At 41.9% G+C, this 20,608-nt stretch overlaps 1 protein-coding gene across 1 annotated transcript in view; it reads right to left on the minus strand.

Moving 5' to 3' along the window:
- The window catches only part of LOC137432640 (extracellular sulfatase Sulf-1), a 199,824-nt gene that overhangs the window by 125,420 nt on the left and 53,796 nt on the right, over window positions 1-20,608 (minus strand). The window contains exon 2 of the mRNA XM_068124726.2: window positions 7,133-7,709. Within this exon, the coding sequence (XP_067980827.2) occupies window positions 7,133-7,589 (457 nt within the window). The 5' untranslated portion in view covers window positions 7,590-7,709. The remainder of the gene's footprint in view (window positions 1-7,132; window positions 7,710-20,608) is intronic.

Raw genomic sequence — 20,608 nt, forward strand, 5'->3', positions numbered from 1 at the left:
CGAATGCCTCAACTCTGTGTTTGCCTCAAAATCTTGTGTCCCAAACCCATCTCTCTCTGTTCCCACCTTTCCCAGTCGAACCCAGCTGCTCCTGGACTCTGTGTCCTTCTCTCCTAACAAGGTGGAGAAGTTTTTGTCAAACCTCGACTCTGATTCTGCAACTGCACCAGACGGCAACAGCCCATGCGTCCTAAAATCCTGTTCTTCCGCTCTTTCACTCCCTCTCTCTGTTCTCTTCACCCTCTCTTTTGCTCAAGGTCATCTGCCATCTGCTTGGAAATCAGCAAACATCACCGCTTTCAACACAAAAAAATGTGCAAAAACAGATCCTTGCATACAGACCGATCAGCCTGCTCCAAATTATCAGGAGAGTAATGGAATCCATCATTGCTTTGGATATCAAATCCTTCCTCTTCTCGAATGGCTTGATCTCTGATCATCAATTTGGTTTCAGACCAGGTCACTCGACTCTGGACATGCTGCTTCTACTGTCTCAACAATGGATGGAGGTCCTCAATGCCAAACAGGAAAGCAGAGCTGTCTCCCTTGACATATCATGTGCCTTCGATATGGTCTGGCATCCCGCTCTTCTCACCAAACTCTCCTCCTATGGTATCCATGGAAATCTCCATGCATGGCTTGCGGACTTCCTCTCTGGTAGTAGCCAACGTGTGGCCCTGAATGGATTTCTCTCATCTCCCATTCCTGTTCAGGCTGGAGTTCCCAAAGGCAGTGTTCTGTGCCCTGTGCTTTTTCTGGTCTTCATCAAAGATCTCTCCAACTCTCTGAAAAATCCGCTCTATCTCTTTGCTGATGACTCCACTCTCTGCGGCTCCATTCCTCATCCCTCAGATCGGCAGTCTGCAGCCTCCTCACTCTCTGCAGATCTGGACAAAATCACAGACTGGTCAAACAAGTGGAACATATCTGTCAATCCTGACAAATCCCACACTCTTACTATGTCTCTCCGAAAAGACTGGCTGGACAACCCTCCCACCTACTTTCTCAACAATCCTCTCCAAGAAGTTCTGTCACTCAAGCTTTTGGGTCTCACTATCTGCCAGATCCCTGGTGTTGGGCTAGCGGCTAGGGTGCCGGCTTAGGATCCTAGGATCCTGGGTTCGAATCCCGGTCAATCGCTGAATTAACGCCAGGGGGGTTGACTCAGCCTGTCATCCTTCCGAGGTCGGCAAATTGAGTACCAGTTCACTGGTAATTCCCTGCTTGTCGTTAAAGGCGGCAAAAAGGGTTGGCGTCAGGAAGGGCAACTGGCCATAAAACATTGCTTCAAAAAGGGGACCGAAAAACAACAACAACCACGGTTCCCGAAAAAGGCCAACCCCCGCTTGCGGGGAAAAATGGCCTCTAAAGGTGTTTTTATTTATTTATTTATTTATCTGCCATGATCTTTCCTGGGAAAACCACATTTCCAAGCTGGCCACCAAAGCCAGTCGCCGACTGGGCATCCTCCGTCGTGTGAAGTCCTTCCTTGGCACACCTGAGCTCCGAACCACATACAAGGCTTTCATTCACAGCTCAATGGAATACTGCTCTCCCCTCTGGGCTGGTGCTCCTGCCTCACACCTAGCTCAGCTTCACGCTGTTGAAACCAAAGCTTTCATAATCATTGGAATCTCCCACGATGAAGCATATTGTGAGGGCCTTTCACTCACTCACCGCAGGCAGTTAGGTGGCCTTTCCGGTCTTCTACCGACTCCTATCCAGCTTATCTCCCCAGCTCTATCTGTGCTCTGTCCCCCAAATATTCCTACAGGTAGCACAAGATCTGCCAGCAACCATCTTCTGGTGATATTGCCAAAATCAAGACTCTCTGCTCACCTTTACTCTTTCATTCCTCTTTACTCCTGACTCTGGAACAAACTCCCTCAATCTCTTCAATCCCACTCCTCCCCCCAGGTCTTTAAAACAGCTGTTCACCACCATCTGTTATTGGTCAAATGGTTCACCACCATCCCCATCCAAAACCTTGATCTTTTCTACCCCCGTTAATTCACCCCAGATCCACTTTTTTGAAATACCGACTTCTTTCCTGGAAGTCCGAGCAGTGTCCATGTGTTTTATACCTCTCCCACCCCATCCCCGCCCTTCCCATGCCTCCTCCCCCCAAGCCCTCTCCCTCCTACAGATCTCCCGATGTCCCTGTTCTCTGCTGTTGTACTTGTGTGCTTCCCTCTCACTCCCCATCTTGTCTCCCACTCCCTTCATTGTACGTTTCGTGTGTCCGTTTTTTTGTGTGATTAATGTTAGCTCTTACAGGAGCCTCGGTCTTTTATACCAAAAAAAAAAAAAACTAAATAAATCGAGAGAACCAATAATTGATTGATGAATTGTGTAATTAAGATAAATAAATAATAATCGTAAAATAATTAATTTCTTAATCAATTTGCTAATAGCATACCTAAACCACCACTGTTTGATCTGTATCTGTAACTCTTTGAAAATTAAGCAAATAACCGAATAATTAAATAATTCGACAATTAATTTATTAATCAATAAATCATAAATACCATTTACAGCCAAACTACTTGGTCACTGTTGTGTCCAAATATCAGCTTCCTCGCTGAAAAGGTGCCTGAGATATTGCCCAGATGAGAAAGGGAATAAATAAGTACTTAATAAATCGATAAGTGAGCAATTAATCAATTAATTTATTAATAAATAAAAAAATGATGTTTTGGCTGAAGCATTAATTGTTCACTATTGTGCCCAAAAATAAGCTCAAAGGATGGCTGAGATATTGCCTGGACAAACAAACGAGAAAACCTTGACTTTTGACCTATGTAGTAAAAAACCAATGACAGCCTCACTTTTATGCTTCGGAATCCTATGGTAAGGATTGACGAAGATAGCTGAAAGTGTTCGCAAGTTATCGCACTCACAGACAAAAATACAAACAAATGACAGACTGACATATGACGACAATTTTCAATTTTCGGCATAACAAACAGACACAGACAAGGGTGAACACATAACCTTCAGTGGCGGAGGTGAAAAATAATCACAGGAGGCATGTACAAGTGATGGGTATGAAAGGATGATTGGGGATGAGGGGACAATAAAGGAAAACGAAGTTACCAGGAAATAGGGTCACTGTGGGGGAGAGGGGTTAAGAGAATATGTAAGGAGCATGAGGGAGGGTTGGGGTAAAAAAAGAAAATCACCATTTTGGCACACAATATGCAAATGCTATAAAATGGAGTTTTTATTCACAGTAGATGAGTGGGTGGTTCATGTGCAGCCACCCAGCTGCTGGTTGCATCATTTCTGTGGACACATCTGCCGCTGATGCAATGCCTCTACATAACCAGTTATCATGGTTACTCATTTTGCCGAACTCGGAAGGATGTAACAGGCTGAGTCAAACCCACCTGGCGTAAGTTCAACGTTCAACGAGATTCGAACTCAGGACCTAGGAATCCCAAGCCCGCCACCCTAACCGTTAGGCCAACACCAGGTATAATAGATGAGTAATCTAAGACACGACATATTTCAGTATTTAAGGAGCAATATGGGAGATTTAGGTTGGAGATACAATTATCAATGTCCAAAGCCTCAACTAAATACCATGGATGCCTTTTGCGAAATTTGTTTATAATGTGCGAAATACGTTATTGTAGTTGTGTTGTTTAATTCAGAAAATTTAGTTTTTGTAAGACTCTCTCTGTACCTGCTGCAAAATGGGATTAATCACGCTTCCCCAGAAATAATTAAATATCACCGCTATGAATGGGCGAACAAGCAATAATTGTACGGGCAAACTAGATATAATCTCTCTCTATGTATAAAGCGAAATGTTTGTTTGTTACATGAAAAATCGATTTTTCAAGTATATTGGTCGGTCGACTTTGTTATTCTGCCTGTCTGCTTATATGTTGGTCTGTCTGTCAATCGCCTACAGGTCACAATTCTAAACCGATCATCATTAATCTTTACCAAGTTGTGGAGGTCGTCACATCTGAGAAGCCTGTTGATTTTGAGGTCAAAGGTCAAAGCTCATTTTGAGTTCAAATTTCTGAAATCGTCATTTTTCATCCGATTGACTTGAAAGTTGAACAGGATTTGCATATTAGGTCACTGGATTGGGAAACCAACTATTTTGAGGTCAAAAGGTCAAAGGTCAACTCAAGGTCAAACTTCGAAAATCATCAATTTTCATCTGAAAAATAATCTATTTCCAACCGATTGAACCGAGCTTTGATTACGATGTTTAAATTAAATCTGAATGAAATGGACAATTTGATTAAATCCATGGTAACTTTTTTTTGGCGGGGTTGGGGGGGGGGGGGGGGGGAGAGAAGGGTGGATTCTGAAAGTATCGTGCTCTGCATGATGTCTTTTTTGTTTGTTTGTGGCCTTACTGCTTTGAGCTCCCAAAGTTAATCATTACAAAACTTTCTAGGATCAGATTTATGACCACAATGCACAAAGTTTGGAGGGTCAAACAGTTATGAGGAGGTCAAATGGCCCGTTATTTCCATGTTGCACTCCCAAGCTAATTTCTTTATGAACGCAAGGTAATTTCGTCACTGCAACTTTACTCATTTACCACCTTTAGACCCCTTCACACCCATTTAGACCCTTTTGAACCTATACACCTTATTCGACCCTTTCAACACTTTTTAGACCTATAGACCTTTTTAGACCTTTTGAAACTGATGTTGAAAAGTGAAACTGAAACAAATGATTTATGGATCATTGAATGGGAAACTAGAATAAAATACTTTGAGAAATACTGAATTGAAATTGCCGAATATTGGGGGCTGTGGAAACTATGTGGAGAGGTATAGGTTCCTGAAGATGGTCGGTTGGCATGGAAATGATTTCAGTGATCCTCTGTCAAGTGGTAGGCCCAAAACTTGCCCAAATATGTTTCCCAGCCGAGCTTTCATAATATCACCCTCAATCCCGAGCACTACTTCGGAGGTACAGCAGGCATGGATTCAAAATCTTCACTGGTGGAATGTAACGAGGTTGTTGAGGTTACGAGATCCACCCACTGCGATATCTGCTCACTGAATATTTACACTGAATTCCCGTTTATACCAATACACACCCCAAAAAAGTGATCATTTGAGGTGACACATTTACGAACCCATGAGTGACCGGCACCCTGCTAAGTTCTCATAATTGCAAATGTGATGAGTCTAAAGAAACCCATCTCTAATATTAGTGCTTTAACGGCCTCAATTATTCACACCTTGTAGGGTGGGCCAGGGAAGGTTTATGGCCAAAGTGTTTCACATACTGACTGCCCAGGCCTGACGTTCAACTGAAGGTGGGAAGGTGGCAGGAATTTGTAATTTGTTCAGGGTGCCATAATGTGGCGTTTATTTTTACATTCACCAACTAACGCTGACAGGTGGAACATCCAACAAAAATGCTCATCCAAAGGATAGTACACTTTGTGATGCTACTCCATGCCTACGAAGCATCACTCTGACAGTTTATAGTCGGTTCAGGTAATGAATCGAGACCATGCAGTGCCAAGATGAGTGGGATACCTCTCCACAATCCAGTCAGACCCTAAAAGCAAACCCATTCGATTTTTCCACTGGATGGATTTGATCTTGAGAGGCAATTCTTTCAGAGGAAGTATGCAGTGGGTAGAAGGCAATTTAATTTGAAGCTTTGCATGTACCAGAATGATTGAAATTGAAACTGTTGTTGATGAAAAGTGTTATTAAGGAATGATTTTTGAAATAAAGACAAAAGTGCATCATCATACTAAAATACCCAATTTCGTGTCTGTCTGTATTTTTGATATTCAGTCGTTCGACACATTCGGTCGTTACTTATCCAATCTCAACGTAATTTCACAGGAGAATTAACGGTTGCACAATGGAAGTTGTAGCGACTTCATTTGCCCCCCTCCATAAGAAGTTTTCCGCCTTGAGCAAAATCCCTGTTAAGGTGTATGTATACCCGTGTTAAGATAGCTAATCGTGGCGTTTTTCCAAGGCAACTTCTCATAAAAATAATAACAACACCAATGATAATAGCATCATATTAATGTTGTTACAAAACAATATTAATACTCATAATATCCCTCCTCCCCGAGGGGTTTTTCCTCCTTGGACAAACACCATGTTAATGTGTACAAATAGATTGTTGGGGTATTTTGTGGCACCCCTACTGGAAGTACAATATTATAAACCACAAAACATATACGATTACCTTTTTAAACAGTCGCTGATTCTGTTTAACACAAAACTGAAAGGGAGGAAATCTGACGTTCTTGAGGCATTGTATGCTTATCGTGTCCCCTGCAGACGAATGGACCAAAGCCTAGATCTACTGTAATCTATATACCCCAGAGAGGATTATAACATGACGTTTCCTGCTGCTCCCATGGGGAGCGAGTGCACTCGCTGTATGAAATTGGATAACCAAAATACGGACAGAAAAGTTAACTTATAAAGGTGGCTTTATCCAATCATATTCCATTAACAGTGAAAGCTCGGCTCGTGCGTCATATTATTTCCCGGACACGTAATATAAAACTTATCTTTTGGAAAAGGAAAATCGGACACAACAAAGTGATAGGCTGAGTCACCTTTGTGGCAGTGACTCACGTGAAACTATTTGTTTTGTTTTTAACTTTTTTGAGTAATCATGATAAAACAGTGCTTATTTGTAGGACTTTTTGGATACTTGGGATTTCAATAAATATTATATTTGGCGATAACCTTCCTTTAACCTGTCTTTGCCAGTTATTCCTGTTTTCTTCGTTAGTTATCAACTCCAACTAATTGGACTTATACTTGCTGATATTTAACTGAAGTATATACTAATGCTGGGAGGCAAACTCTGTGTGCATTGTAAAGCCAGCTAGATCCATTGATATTTAAGGGTGAACAAATAGTACAAAGATATGCTCCTCATTTCACATTGGAAACTCGATATCAGGGCCTCGGTGGCTTGTCAAGATGACTCATGTAGTGTAGAGGCAAAGGAAATAATTTAGTTAACACACAGGGAGAATGTCCATGCATATGTTAATGTACACACAAACACACACACACACACACACACACACACACACACACACACACACACACACACACACACACACACACACACAACATTTCTAAAAACGTAATTACATCCTTACCAAGCTCCAAATCTTGGTCATCGGTGAGTATCAGAAGCACGTTGGGTCGGCCAAAACTGACTCCCCTTGTTGGTGGACCATGCAATGGCCGCTGACTTCGGAGGGAGCTTGCGTGACTCGGTCCCCATATCATGAGGCACAGCATAGTCCAAAACAACAATATCCACCATGGGGAGTGCTGGAATAATTGGGATACCCAACATATTCCCGACCTGGAGAACCAGAAAACCTTGAGGCATTTTGAAGAGATAGTGCTACAGATCGTACAAGGTTGTGTCATGTCTGTCAGCCTTTGATCAGAAGAACTCGTACAACAATGGAGATCCTCGAAAAACGAAGTTGATGTTTCTAAAGAAGGGCAAGTTCTCTTGATAAGAACACGATTGGGTTTATATGTAAGGGTTTCCTCTGCATTTGAAGCAAGGGAGGAGATGTCATGGTGGAATTGCAGTCCCATAATGCTGAAGGGATATCTTGAAGACAACAAGTTCAACTCTGCATTACAATATTATTTGATGAAGGAAGTAGAGTGTTTCATGAGAAGACACTTGGTCTTTGCACTTCGTAATCCAGTAATCTGAGAAAACAACCAAAAAGAGTGGAAAATTTTAATCCATGGTACTTCCATATCTTTGCATCTTACTCATATATAAATAATTAAATAGATTATGGTAAATATAAAAATGGTTCTTGTCACTTGTATTTTGATTTATATGCAAGAGTTTCAAATCATGGAGGATCTAAATGACAAAGGGGCCGTTCAAAAATTACATAACGCTATTTTTTCTAAAATCCGACAACAGCACCCCCTGTAACACTCCATAACGTTTGAACAGACACCCCCATCCCCCAACACCTCCAAGCGTTACGTAATTTTTGGATGGCCCCAAAGGCCAGCATGTTCACAAACTACCAAAGAGTATTGGCGGCAGGGTTGAGTAGACATAACCAAGGGGGAAAGGAGAACTAACACAAACCCGAGTAACAATGGCTCATAGCATAAAGGAATGGGAAAGAGTCAGCGCGTAGAAGAGATCATGGATGTGCACGTGTGACCGCATCAGGTTGTGATGGGCAGAACATTTTAAAGAGTGAAGTGAGGAGTATGAGTCCATGGACACATGGAGACTATTTCACTATCTAGTGAACAAGGGGTTAGTTAATGCAGGTGGGCAACCTGCCTGGACTTTGGGAGGGTGAGCGAGTGAGCGTTTTGATAAACTCTATCAGGGTCATATAAAAATCCGTTTAGTTGGATTCGTTGTCTATGGGAGAGTTTTATTACAGGGCCAGTCACAAAAATGTACCAGATTTGAAATTTTTACATTAAAAAATATCTTAGGTAGAAATGCCAAATATAGTGAATTAGTTAAGGTAAGCATTCAAATTGTTTATAGCAACTGTATTTTGATATTTCTACTTCCTGGACGTAATGTATCAACCTAGAAGACTATATGTCATATAGTTTCAAAGTGGAGATGGACGGGCTCTTTGAAGAACAATAATGCAGGACATTGACATCCAAGGAATATTCACATATATTAATGGGCATCCAGAGACCGTAAACAGAATTAGCAAAGTGATTGTGTGCATCCATAGAAAATCGACAAGGCACATCTCACATCAAATCGGGGTGTTCCAAAGCAGTGTTAAAGTCTGATCTGAAGGCTTTCCCTTACAAAATGCGATTGATTCAGCAGTTGACCTTAGATGATGAGCATTGCCATTATGAATGTTGTGTGCGATTCAGTAGGATTATCGATGAAGCAGGAATCAACAGACAATTTTCAGCGACAAATGTCATCTTTGCATGCATGAATTGTATGGTAAACAAATAGAATTGTTGGTTTTGGGGCATGGAGAAACAGCCCACTTGGTTGAATTACCTCTCTGCACCCCAAAAAATATCGATACGGTGTGGCCTCGGTAGTCATGAAATTTACGGTCCATACTTTTTTTAAAGACCAGGATACTGAGGAAGGCATAGTTGTGAATGCGGAACGTTACGTACACATGTTGAATATATTTTTCTGGAGTCATGTGAGAAATGTTCCTGGTGCATGGTTTCAACAGGACAGAGCAATTGTACATACAGCTCGCTTTTCCATGCAGTGACTCAACAATCTCCTTACTGGCAGATGAATATCCCACTGATTTGGATTTCCTTGGCCTCAAGATCTCCTGACCTCACACCTTTAGATTTTTTGTCTTTTGGGATTTGTTAAGGAAAATGTTTTCAAAGAGAACCCAAGGAACATTCCTGAACTCAAACATGCTGTAACAAGGGTTATTTACAGAGTCTCACATGAAGCACTTCAGTCCAGTCAGAAACTATTCCATACGTATCCATAAGTGGGCAGAACCTAGAGGAGGACATTTCGAACATTTGTCATAGTCAAACAAAACTTTATGAGTTCTTCTATGTATTATGTAAAATATATGGCCTTGCATTAAAATTAGCAGATTTAACAAAACAATTGAAATTGAAACAATCCGATACATTTTCATTTTTACCCCTGAATAATCTGAAAGGGTTCTCCATGATTCCACAAAAGTCAAGGTACACAGCTTGCTTCTCTTAGTCATCCTTTTCCATTTGATATACTAGTGAGATACCAGTGCTACGTGCGAGTGGGAGGCCAGAAGCAAACAGGCAATGCAGAAACGGCGAATGCTAAAGCATGAAACCAATAAATTCACATTCCTGTAGCACCTTGTCACACGTCAGACATGGACAGCAAGTTCGTGAAGGATTTCCATGAAAAACGTACCCGTTCGCAAACAAACGGGTACGTTCACGTATAGAAACATCGATCGTGGGTCCATGGCGAATCTGCATATGGCGATCCGATGTTTATGTACAGTTCACGTTCAGAAAGTAGAAACCATCACAGCATGTCGTCATTCACTTGAACTCGATATCTCTTTTTTCATTCCAAACAACTTAACTCCAATCACAAATTAATCACAAAATATACTTTTAACAACACTGTTAATGTTTCCTTCATTGTAAAAACTACCAAGTCAACAGTTAAAAGTATTATGAGCTGATAGCTGTTACGGCATCGGCAAGATCGATGGAGACAGCGATCTGTTGGCTTATACACCACCCAAATAGCTATGTGGAATTCTCTCATGTAGAGATTAAACCCACGTCGTTTGAACTTTGGCCGAGGTCATTATTTACTTTTAATGATGTTTATATACGAATCAAAAATAAGATAATTGGTTTTTGGTCGTCCTTTCTGCATATCTCGTGGGATTGTGAGTTGGAGAGACGGCCGTGATGGTGGGGAGGGGGTTGGCATTCACTCAAGCAGGGATTCAACCCATGTCCTTATGAAAGGTCTTTGTTCGAGGTCACCGGGTCTGATTAGTGCAGCCGTGCAGTGTAGCTGTGTAGCGATCGGTGCAGCCGTTTGTGCAGCATCCGGGAAAATAACGTTATGTGGGAGTCCAAACTTGAAAATGCTGGAGGCCAAAGCTGAAATTGGAAAAACAATATACCCTATTTTGCTCCAGGAGATCCCAGGATTACCCACCCAAAATATCGTTGTGATCGGTTCAGCCGTTTTTGCGGTACCTTCGAACGGACGGACAGACAGACGGATGGACAGACAGACAGACAGACGGACGGACGGACATTTGGTGAATTATAGTAAGATACATACGGAATTAACGTTGGCACCATATAAGCAATATTTTAGAAAATATATGAGGATTGAAGGGTTGAGGAGCTAGTGAATTAAGGAAATATAATTGAGAGAATGGAGAGAAGGTGAGAAGTGAGGGTTGAGGGTCGTGGAGGAAAAATAGTTGGTTGAAGAGTCATGAAGGAGTGGGGACGACAAAAAGGGGGTGAAAGGAGGAAAAATATTTTCTGCATTGATGATGATGGTGTGATTCGTTGCTTTTGATGAATCTCTTCCCTTCGTTGGCATGCTTACTAAGCATCGTGTGTTGTGCGATGGCTGTATAATTCAATGCGGGATTCACAGCATCTACCGCAAGCATTGCAGGTATAGACTTGTCCTTGCGGAGATTGACGTTGGCAGGTTTTCCTTTCTTGCCTCTCAATAGCAAGTCTCCTACATTCAAAGTGGCCCAGGCCTTTGTGGCAAATGTTTTGCCAAGCTGACCTGTTTGAGACCTGATGTTCCCAGTTGACAACTGGAATGGCACAAGACTTGAGGTAGGGATATTTAAAAGATGAGCTATTTCAAAATTGTGATTTGTGATTTTTTAAAAACATTGTGAGTTAGGGCCAAAACTATAACACGATATCTCAAAAGGTTGTGGACGGATATGGACGAAACTTGGTGAACAGGTTGGGTGTGTGACAAGAACAAGCCAATTCGATTTTGTTTCAGGTCCGAATCAGTGGGAACCAAAACGTAAACTGTTCAACCTGGTGGAGGTATGCACTCTACCGAGTGCCGTTCTAGTTACTTCCGCCATCGAAGGTGGACGGAGATTTTGTTTTCACCCCTGTCTGTGTCTGCTTGTGAACAGGATATCTCAAAAAGTTGTAGACAGATTCCTACAAAACTTGGTGGACAGGTTGCGTGTGTTACAAGATACAATTGATTCAGTTTTGGTGAAGATTTGAATCCGGATCTGGTTGAGAGAATTTTAAAGCGATTCTTCGCCATTGAGTGATTGGGCAAAAACAAATATATAGCATGATTTCACAAACAGTTATGGACGGATTCGGACAAAACGTGATGGATGAGTTGGTTAGGTGACAAGAACAAGGTGATCAGATTTTTTACAAAAAATGGGGAGGGGGATAATTTACTAACTTTAGAAAAAAGGTGGGAAGGGCAATGTAGCTCGCCAAAAAGCCCCAATGGTAGATCTGTGCTTATGTTAACTCATCTTAGTTTTGTCCTTGCGCTAAATTAATTACTCCCGCCAGGGATTAATGCATTCACTCGTGTCCGTGTGTGTGTGTGTGTGTGTGTGCGTGTGTGTGTCTGTGTGTGTGTGTGTGTGTGTGTGTTCGTGTGTTTGTGAACAAGATATCTGGAAAAGTTCTAAACAGATTTGGATGAAAGTTGGTGGGATGATTGCCCTTGGGATAAGGAAGAATTGATTAGTTTTTGGTGAAGCTCGGGATATTATTCCCAATCCAGGAATTATGAAGGATTTTTTTTACCATTGGAAGATAGGGCTCATTTTCTTTTAGCATTACCTTTTATATATTCTATATTTAACATTGTGATATGAAAATAGTTTTCATATTTGTTGTAAATGTAGCTTAAACTCGTGGTTATGCGTTAGAGCGGTGTATTTTTTTTTTAGCAGCGTCGTCTTCAATGTTCATTTTTTTTTTGGTAATAAAGACATTCTGTCATTTAAAAACCACCAAAGTGTGTATTAGGTTTCCCCAATAATAAAATGTATCGTTTGATACGTATAATGCTTTAAAACTGTTTTTTTTTTTTTGTTTTTTTACCTCAGAAGAGATATCAACATTTAGCTCAGCGAAGGTCATTCGCGGTGTCAGTATTTGATGAACTTATAAAGACTTAGTTCCAGATTTGTCAATGCCTGAGGTATATTAACAAACGAATAAAACAGATTTGGCAAAATTCCAACTTTTTAAAAAAAGATCGCATATTCACCCAGGGTTGTGAGTGACTGAAGAAGAAGAAACCTCGCATGGGCTTCCCAGACCAAATAAATAATTCTGGTTCTGGCTCTGCGATTTTCTGGTTTATTACTCCCGCCAGGGATTAACGCATTTGATCGTGTCCGTCCGTGTGTGTGTGTTCGTATGTTCGTGAACAAGATATCTGGAAAAGTTCTGAATGGATTTGGATGAAAGTTGGTGGGATGATTGCCCTTGGGATAAGGAAGAATTGATTAGTTTTTGGTGGAGCTCAGGATATTATTCCGGATCCAGGAATTTGTTTTGGAAATTTTTTTGGGAAAGATTTTTTCTGTTTTACTGCATTAAAGCTTTTATTCTTATTCTTAAATGATGTTTTTCTCCTCTAATTCCGAGATATATCAAAATAAATTATCTGACAGTTAGGGCCTACTTTCTTTTTCATTTATTGTTTTGGGGAGAGGGGATGTTAAACAAAACGTAGTATTCCAACTAAACCCACGGCGGGAGTATGCGCTCTACTGAGTGGCGTTCTAGTTTCTTATAAAATTCATAAATATCTAAAAATTATTGTTTCTCGCATGCAAATAGATAGCACTTCTCCATTATTGTATTAATAAGTCCACTGCTATTTATTTAGGGCCCCAATTACCCCCAACATGTTGTGTTGTCCATAGAATGGTTTTAGTCAATCTTTCATGAATCAGCTGGCCAGGCCTGATGATTCACTCAACTACACAAAATGTATTTTTATTTATACACTTGATTGTCATTTTTGGCATCTGTGGCTATTGTGAATAAATTCATTCGTATAATATTTTGAACGCTCCGCGTGTCAGAGCATCGAATGCAAAGTTCCAGACAAAGTTAAGACGTATGGACGGATAGCTCAATTGAAATGGTTATTGGTTTATTACATTATGCGTATGGAGTTGTGATGGAGAGGGTGTTTGTAGTATATACGTTGAAATAATGAATTTCGTCTCTGAAATAATAAGGCTGCAAGGGGTGCGACTGGGAAAAACGAACAGGATCACGCTTATTGAGTGACCCAAGTGTTGTGTAGTCCGGAGTTAAAAGACTGTTGGTTGCTTTGAAGAACTGTGTTGTGGTGAATCTGAGACATTACAATTGGCGACGAGGATTCCAGTGGCTACCGACTGCAACATTGCAGAGTATAATGACACAGTCAATGACTGGGACTCCTTATACTGAACAGCTAGATCAATACTTTGAGGTCAATGACATCACCCAGGCAGGAAAGAAATGCTCGATTTTGCTCAGTGTATGTTTGGCGAAGACTTATAAACTGTTCCAGAGATTGACGGCTTCTGACAGGCAAAATAATTGCTATGTGTGCACAATTCTCAATCCAGAGATTGTATTGTTACGTTTGTGGGGGGAGGTGATGAAATACCAAAGTGGAGATAGAACTGTGTAGGGTAACATGGACCGCGTGTGACTAGGAAGCCAATCTCGATGTATTTAAGTAGGGGAAAACCGTGAGCTTAAAATTGTTTATTTGTCTTCACAAGGGGGGTGGAACTTGTGTTATCTAGATGGGGTTAATATTAGTTTCCCCAGTATGTGATTGCCCCCTGTGGTTCTTCCCTACGTTTTTATAAGAATGCTGGCCATAAAAACCCTCATTACGCCAACAACAACAACAATCGTCCCCTGCAAGCCCAAACATTTTCGATAGGCGAGTAAGCTACACCTTAATGATGCCCACGCCAAGCAAAGCAAGCAGGCCACGCCCCGAAGTTCGTCATTGGTCGTGGAGATGGGGTAATCCAATAGTGCTTGGCCGTTGGTCGGTGTGACATCAGGGAGACATCAGAGCAAGAAGGCTCGAGATTGAGGAGGAAGAAGAATCATGCTGCTGTCTCTCTCTCGTTCTGGCTTTGGTCTGAGGCGGTCAGCTTTGTCTTGGGTGCGCTCGTGAAGAGAGATTTTAGGAGCTTTGGAACTTTTGCAAAGTAGAAAGAGGGGGTTTTGTTGACTGTGGTGCTTTTTGGGGTAGGAGAGAGCCGTGTCTCGCTTGGTGGAAGAAGCGAGGAAGGGCAGGTTGGCTGCTTGCTCATGCCTGAGCGTTTTCAGTGCCATTTGTTGGAGCGTTTCCCACATGGGTGGCTGCACGGACCTCCAACGACCACCAGTCTCCTAGAGGCCATTTGAGATGCAAAGCTTAGTGTTGGCCAGCTTAAAAACATTTATTTTTATTTAATTTTTCCCCTTGTGTGTTTTCGTGTCTGAGTGGAGACCTCTCACCGTAGGATTTGTTTCACCTCAACTGGATTTGTTTTACCTCAACTGGATTTGTTTTACCTCAATTTGTTTTAATTTTGGCATTTTATTCTTTGAGTTAATTTCATTAAATTCATTATTATGCATTTCATTTGTTGTTGTTTATTTGTTCATTTGGGTTTCGGATAAAGCCCCGTGAGCAAAGTTAACAAAGTCTGTACAGGTAAGCACTTTGGTTCCTCCAGCCGCACACGATGGACCAACCGCCCTAATTTCGGCTACGCGCCTCGGAGTTAAACTCGTTACGGCCATTCGTCACCCAGCGGTGTTAATCGCTGGTGACAGGACAGTATTAATATGGTTACGTTTGTAGGGGGGAGGGTGGTGTGAAGGGGTATGTGCGATGCCCACCCAACATCACATCAGAATTAAGATTATATTGATCCCCTATTGTGTTCACGTATATTATAGGACTATAGAACCCTGTATTAAGGACCTGTGGATAGGGAAAGTCATCCTGTTTGTGACCAGCAAACAACACAACAACAACAACAACATGCATTTTAAGGCCATTTTCCCTGCAAGAGCGGGGGTTAGCCTTGCGGTCCCCATGACGATCTCCTCCATTTTGCCCTATTTTCGGCATCTCTCCTTGTTAACCACCTTGCCCGCATTTCTTCTTCCACCATCTTTAGCCAAGCCTTTCTCGGTCTTCCCCGTCCTCTACTTCCTTCTACATTCATTTCCATCAATCTTCTCAACCAGTCACTTTCATCCTTCCTCAACACATGACCAAACCATCTCAACCTGTTCCTCTTCACAGCATCAATCACAGGCTCTATTCCCATCATCTTTCGCAATTCATCATTTGTCTTCCTCTCTCTCAACGACACTCCGCACATCCACCGAACCATTCGCATTTCCACCCTTTCCACCCTTTGTGACCAGCAAAGTGATGTGGAATTGGACCATGCTGTCCGATGCCCATGAAACCGATTGGGTCAGGGTGAGCACAGCTGATTGGGACCCAGCGTTGTAATTAGGTGTGTGGTAGCATGTGATTGGTGAGAAGGGATGACGTCGACACATCAGGGCGGGGGGAGTGCATAAGGGGGTTTTCTCCCGCTGCTGTTAGAGAAGGACAAAGAGTCTGAGAGAGGCTTTCTCCAGTTGGTTGGGGATCTCGCGGCATCTTCTCCTGTACAAGCTACTGCTCCTTTGGGAACCTGGGATTTTCAACCTTACAGCTCCTTTCAATCTTCCCTAGTTTTGAGTGCATGGGTCTTGTGTATATGGGCCCTGATGGGTTTTTAGTTTTTGTTTCCTTGTTTGCCAAGTATTGTGTTTATTTATTCATTGTGTCTTCGTGTCCAGGATTTCTATTTATGTTGTCTTTTGCCTAACTAGGGCCTGCGTGCCATCCTTCCCACGCAAGCAGTTTCAATTCCTGGAGGATCAAATTGGGATATATATATAATCTTGATCATGACCGTGTTTAGACTTGCTCATTAAATCTTGAAGCAACTACACTACGTGGAGTTTTTGTGTCAAATTTGGCTTTAAGCAGGCCATTCTCAATGATCAATCCTCAATTGCAGTGCGATGCCCACCCAACATCTCTCGCAGTTTTTTTTGGTGGCAACCATCCATGTGACAATATGTACTTGTAGTCTTCAATTGTCATAATTTGTTTCTTCAAACGGAATGTTTTTTTGTAATTCCAGAAATGTCTAAGTTTTTTAATCTCCCCGTACAAATAAAGTAATGTAGAATTGGTGTCCTCAGCAGATCTATTACTATTGTTACTACTACTTCTTTAACGAGGTCGGCCAACTTTCGGTGTTCACCAAGGAAAGAAAGTTTTTGGCCCAACTCTGTCACGAACTGGCCGGCCCGACCTGACATTCAAATGAAGGTGGCAGGAATTTGGAATTTATTCAGGGTGCTAGCCATAACTTGCCAACTCTTCACAAAAGACACTGTGGGATCTTTAACGTCCACAAACGATGCTGGCAAATTGGTCATCTGGCCTAAAGTCCCCCGAATAAACAGCATGCACGATGCCTCACCTGCATGAGAAACACCAGGGTGACAGTTTATAGCTGGGTCGAGATTCAATCTTAGGCTAGACAGCTCAAAGGTGAGTTTGCATACTTTTTGGCTATCTTGCGGCCTCAGTGGAATCACCAGTATACCATCAAAGGAATGTGTCCTTGCTTTCACAGACATTATTGAGGTTTTCCAAAACCAGATTTGCACAAATCAATATTCGAGGAAGCCAGGCTATCCAAATCACAGCATTGAACTGTTGTGACTCAATGCTCAACAGCTCAGTCTGTGCCGTATGAATGTCAGAATGTGGCATGGAAACAAAGTGAACCAATTCAACACGTCTTCTCATGTCATAAATGCAAACACAAATATTGCTCTGATGATAAATTGCAAGTTGTAAAACAAGATTCTACTGCATCCTGTTCTAACAAAGACACAGAATAGCATTTACAGACAGCAGTTCAAAGTCTGAGTCAATCACTCCATTTGTTGACAGTGTTGGAATGGGTTTTTTTTTATAAACATGTCGAGAAACTGTTAGAAATTTGTTCCCTCACACTTGTCTTACATCCACATCCTATTATACACTTTCCTACCTTCATTTAAGTAGATCCATTTACACACCTATATGTGTATTTAAAAAGCTTAACTATTATATCTAAAAGGAGGAATGGAGGGGGATGGAGTTAGATGAGAGTAATAGAAGAAAGCTTCCCAAGATTGATTGGTGCTCTAGAAGGGACATTGTAATTTTTCTTTAACGATTGCTGGAATTAGAAGAAATTTAAGAGTATTACATTTGTGACAATTTCTGTATTGTTAAGTTAATTACTTTGCAGCGTTTGTTGTAGAATTAAAATTACAAAGACCTGTCTTTGGTGCTGTCAAATCTTCCTTGGGTACAAGTTATTTATTATCCGTTCTGGAAGGTTCATGTACTGTGTTATGTTTATTACTAACTAGCACGAATACTTGGCATCCAGGGGGGAATGGGGAAGGGGGGCAGGCAAGAGAGGGAGGGGTGAGGATAGATGGAGGGGAAAGATTTTCTACATACATTTGGGGGGGGGGGGGTGGCTTTGACAGGCCCCTTCGTTTTGGGGGAGGGGGAGAAGGGAAGGAGGAAAAAATTACCCGTGCAAAGAGTGCTTTAACCTCAGTGTTGCCCAGGTAAAATAAGGAAATTGTAATACCCTCTGCCACCATCATCAGGTGGCGATACATGGTACACATTTACATAGATAATTTACGCCCCACACCCCCGCATGAGGTTGCAGCCACATAGCCTATGTTACCCCCCAGACAAAGTTGTATTTGTATTTGTACCCCAAGTAAAGTGTAAAAGCATTTATAGCTGGAGTTTCTGGCATTGCTCAAGCGAAAAAGAAACATTAACATATTTGAAATGAGGGCAAATATCATGGAAAAGCAATTACATCCAAATCAGAATCCATCACAAACGTCAAAAATCATTTTACCTTTTCGTTCAATATATGCTGGTGTATGTACCATTGATCACGTTTCTGAGTTAAGTATGATGACGTTCAGGAAGAAGAAGAAGCCTTACCAAAAACTTCGACTGCTTCCGGAATTGTTTTATTATTTGTGTTCGAATGTCTGGTGATTGTTTTGTATTTATTTATGCGAATGTGTACTTGTGTAACTGTCATTAATCACAAAGGCTTAGGCACTATAGAGCGATTTTTTTTTAACCCCCCCCCCAAAAAAACTTTTTTTGCCGAAAACACTCCCAGGCACTCACTGATGAACCTCTGAAAGTTTGACGAAGATCCGTTCAGCCATCTCGGAGAAAAATAGCGATACACACACAGACAAACAGACAAACGGCTCTCGTATATAGTAGATTGATAAAATCACTTATTGTATAATAATGCAAGCAAGGCCATTAAATGTATATATAGCACAACACAAGTTTTCTTTAATTAATTTCTTATCTTTGCATATAAACGTCAAACAAATTCTTCCCAATTTGCCCGCCAAATGATATTTACTTGCGCCACTGAATGTGGTTATGTTTTCACCCTTGTGTGCTTATTTGTCTGTGAACAGGATATCTCAAAAAGTTGTTGACGGATTCGGACCAAATTTGGTGGAGAGGTTGGGTGTGTGACTAGGACGAAATAATTAGTTTTTGGTGAAAATCCAGATCCGGATACCAGGATTTTTAAAGTAAATCTTCACCAATGGGAGAGAGAGCCAAAAACAATATATAGCATAGTATCTCAAAAAGTTGTGGATGGATTCGGACAAACTTGGTGGATAGGTTGGGTGTGTGACAAGGAAGGATTGATTCAATTTTGGGTCAAAACAACTTCAATTTCAATCTTAAGCGATTCTTCACGATTGATTGATGGGGGGAAAAAACCATAGGGAGCATGATATCTCAAAAAGTTGTGGACGAGTTGTGACAAACCTTGTTGGCCGAGTTGGGTCGGTGACAAGAACAAGCCGATTCGATTTTGGTTCAGGCCCGGATCCGGAACCAGCCTATAAGTTTGATACAAAACGTAACCTGTTCATCCTGGCAGAGGTATGCTCTCTACCGAGTGTTATTATTGCACATCGGATTTTTATGTGAAAAAATAAAAAATATTTTTTCACATAAAACGGCTTTTTTGCGCGCAAAAAAATTATTTTGCTATTTTCGGAGAAAAAAAGAATTTCGCCCTTTTTCGGGAAAAATAAAATAAAATGCCGTTTTTGGTCGAAAATGTCTGGCAACACTAAAAAAAATTAGGGAATTTTTCGAAATTTTAAACTGCGATCGAAATTTGTAACTGCGATCGAAATTTTTAACTGCGATCGATCTCAAAAACAAAACGTTGCGTCCACTTGCGTGCGTTGGGTCCCCAGCGTGTACAGCAGTGAGGCGGTGTACTACAGTGAGAGAGTGTACACAAAGTGTGAACAAGTCTCCTATCAAGATGAGTGCTGCTCTTCGTGACAAGTGGCTGAAGGAATTCAACGCTGGCGGCGATGGGGCCACCTTCAAGTACGTGTCGAGTGACACGGCTTTCTGTCGAGCTTGTGAAAAGACTTTCCGGGTGAAGCAGAAGTCTGAGCTGGCCCAACATGTCCGAGGAGACCGCCACAAGAGCAACTTGGCCTTGAAGAAGAAGAGGACGGTCACGCAAGCCACCATGGAGGACTTTGGTGGCGGAAAGAGGCACAGGTGCGACGTCGTGGCTCAGGAGCTGTGCCAGGCCATGCTGGCCGCTGGCATCCCATGGTCGAAATTGGAAAACCCTGCCCTCCGGTCGTTCCGGGAGAAGCACATCACTCTCCAGATCCCCGATGAAAGCTGGATTCGAAAGCACTACCTCGACAAGTGCTACGACGAGGCCTTGGCGGGGATCCGTGCCGACCTCGGACAGCAGCCCATCTGGCTGTCCGTCGACGAGACGACCGATTCGGCAGGTCGATATGTGGCCAACATCATCGCGGGATGCTTGTCCAAGGAGGGGTACTTTCGTCCCCACCTCGTCCAGTGCATGTTTCTGGAGAAGACCAACTCCGGGGAGATCGTGCGTGCAGTCAATGAC

This window comes from Myxine glutinosa, chromosome 8 (genome assembly GCF_964187855.1).
Source record: "Myxine glutinosa chromosome 8, kmMyxGlut1.1, whole genome shotgun sequence".
In the NCBI taxonomy this organism is placed as follows: Eukaryota; Metazoa; Chordata; class Myxini; order Myxiniformes; family Myxinidae; genus Myxine; species Myxine glutinosa.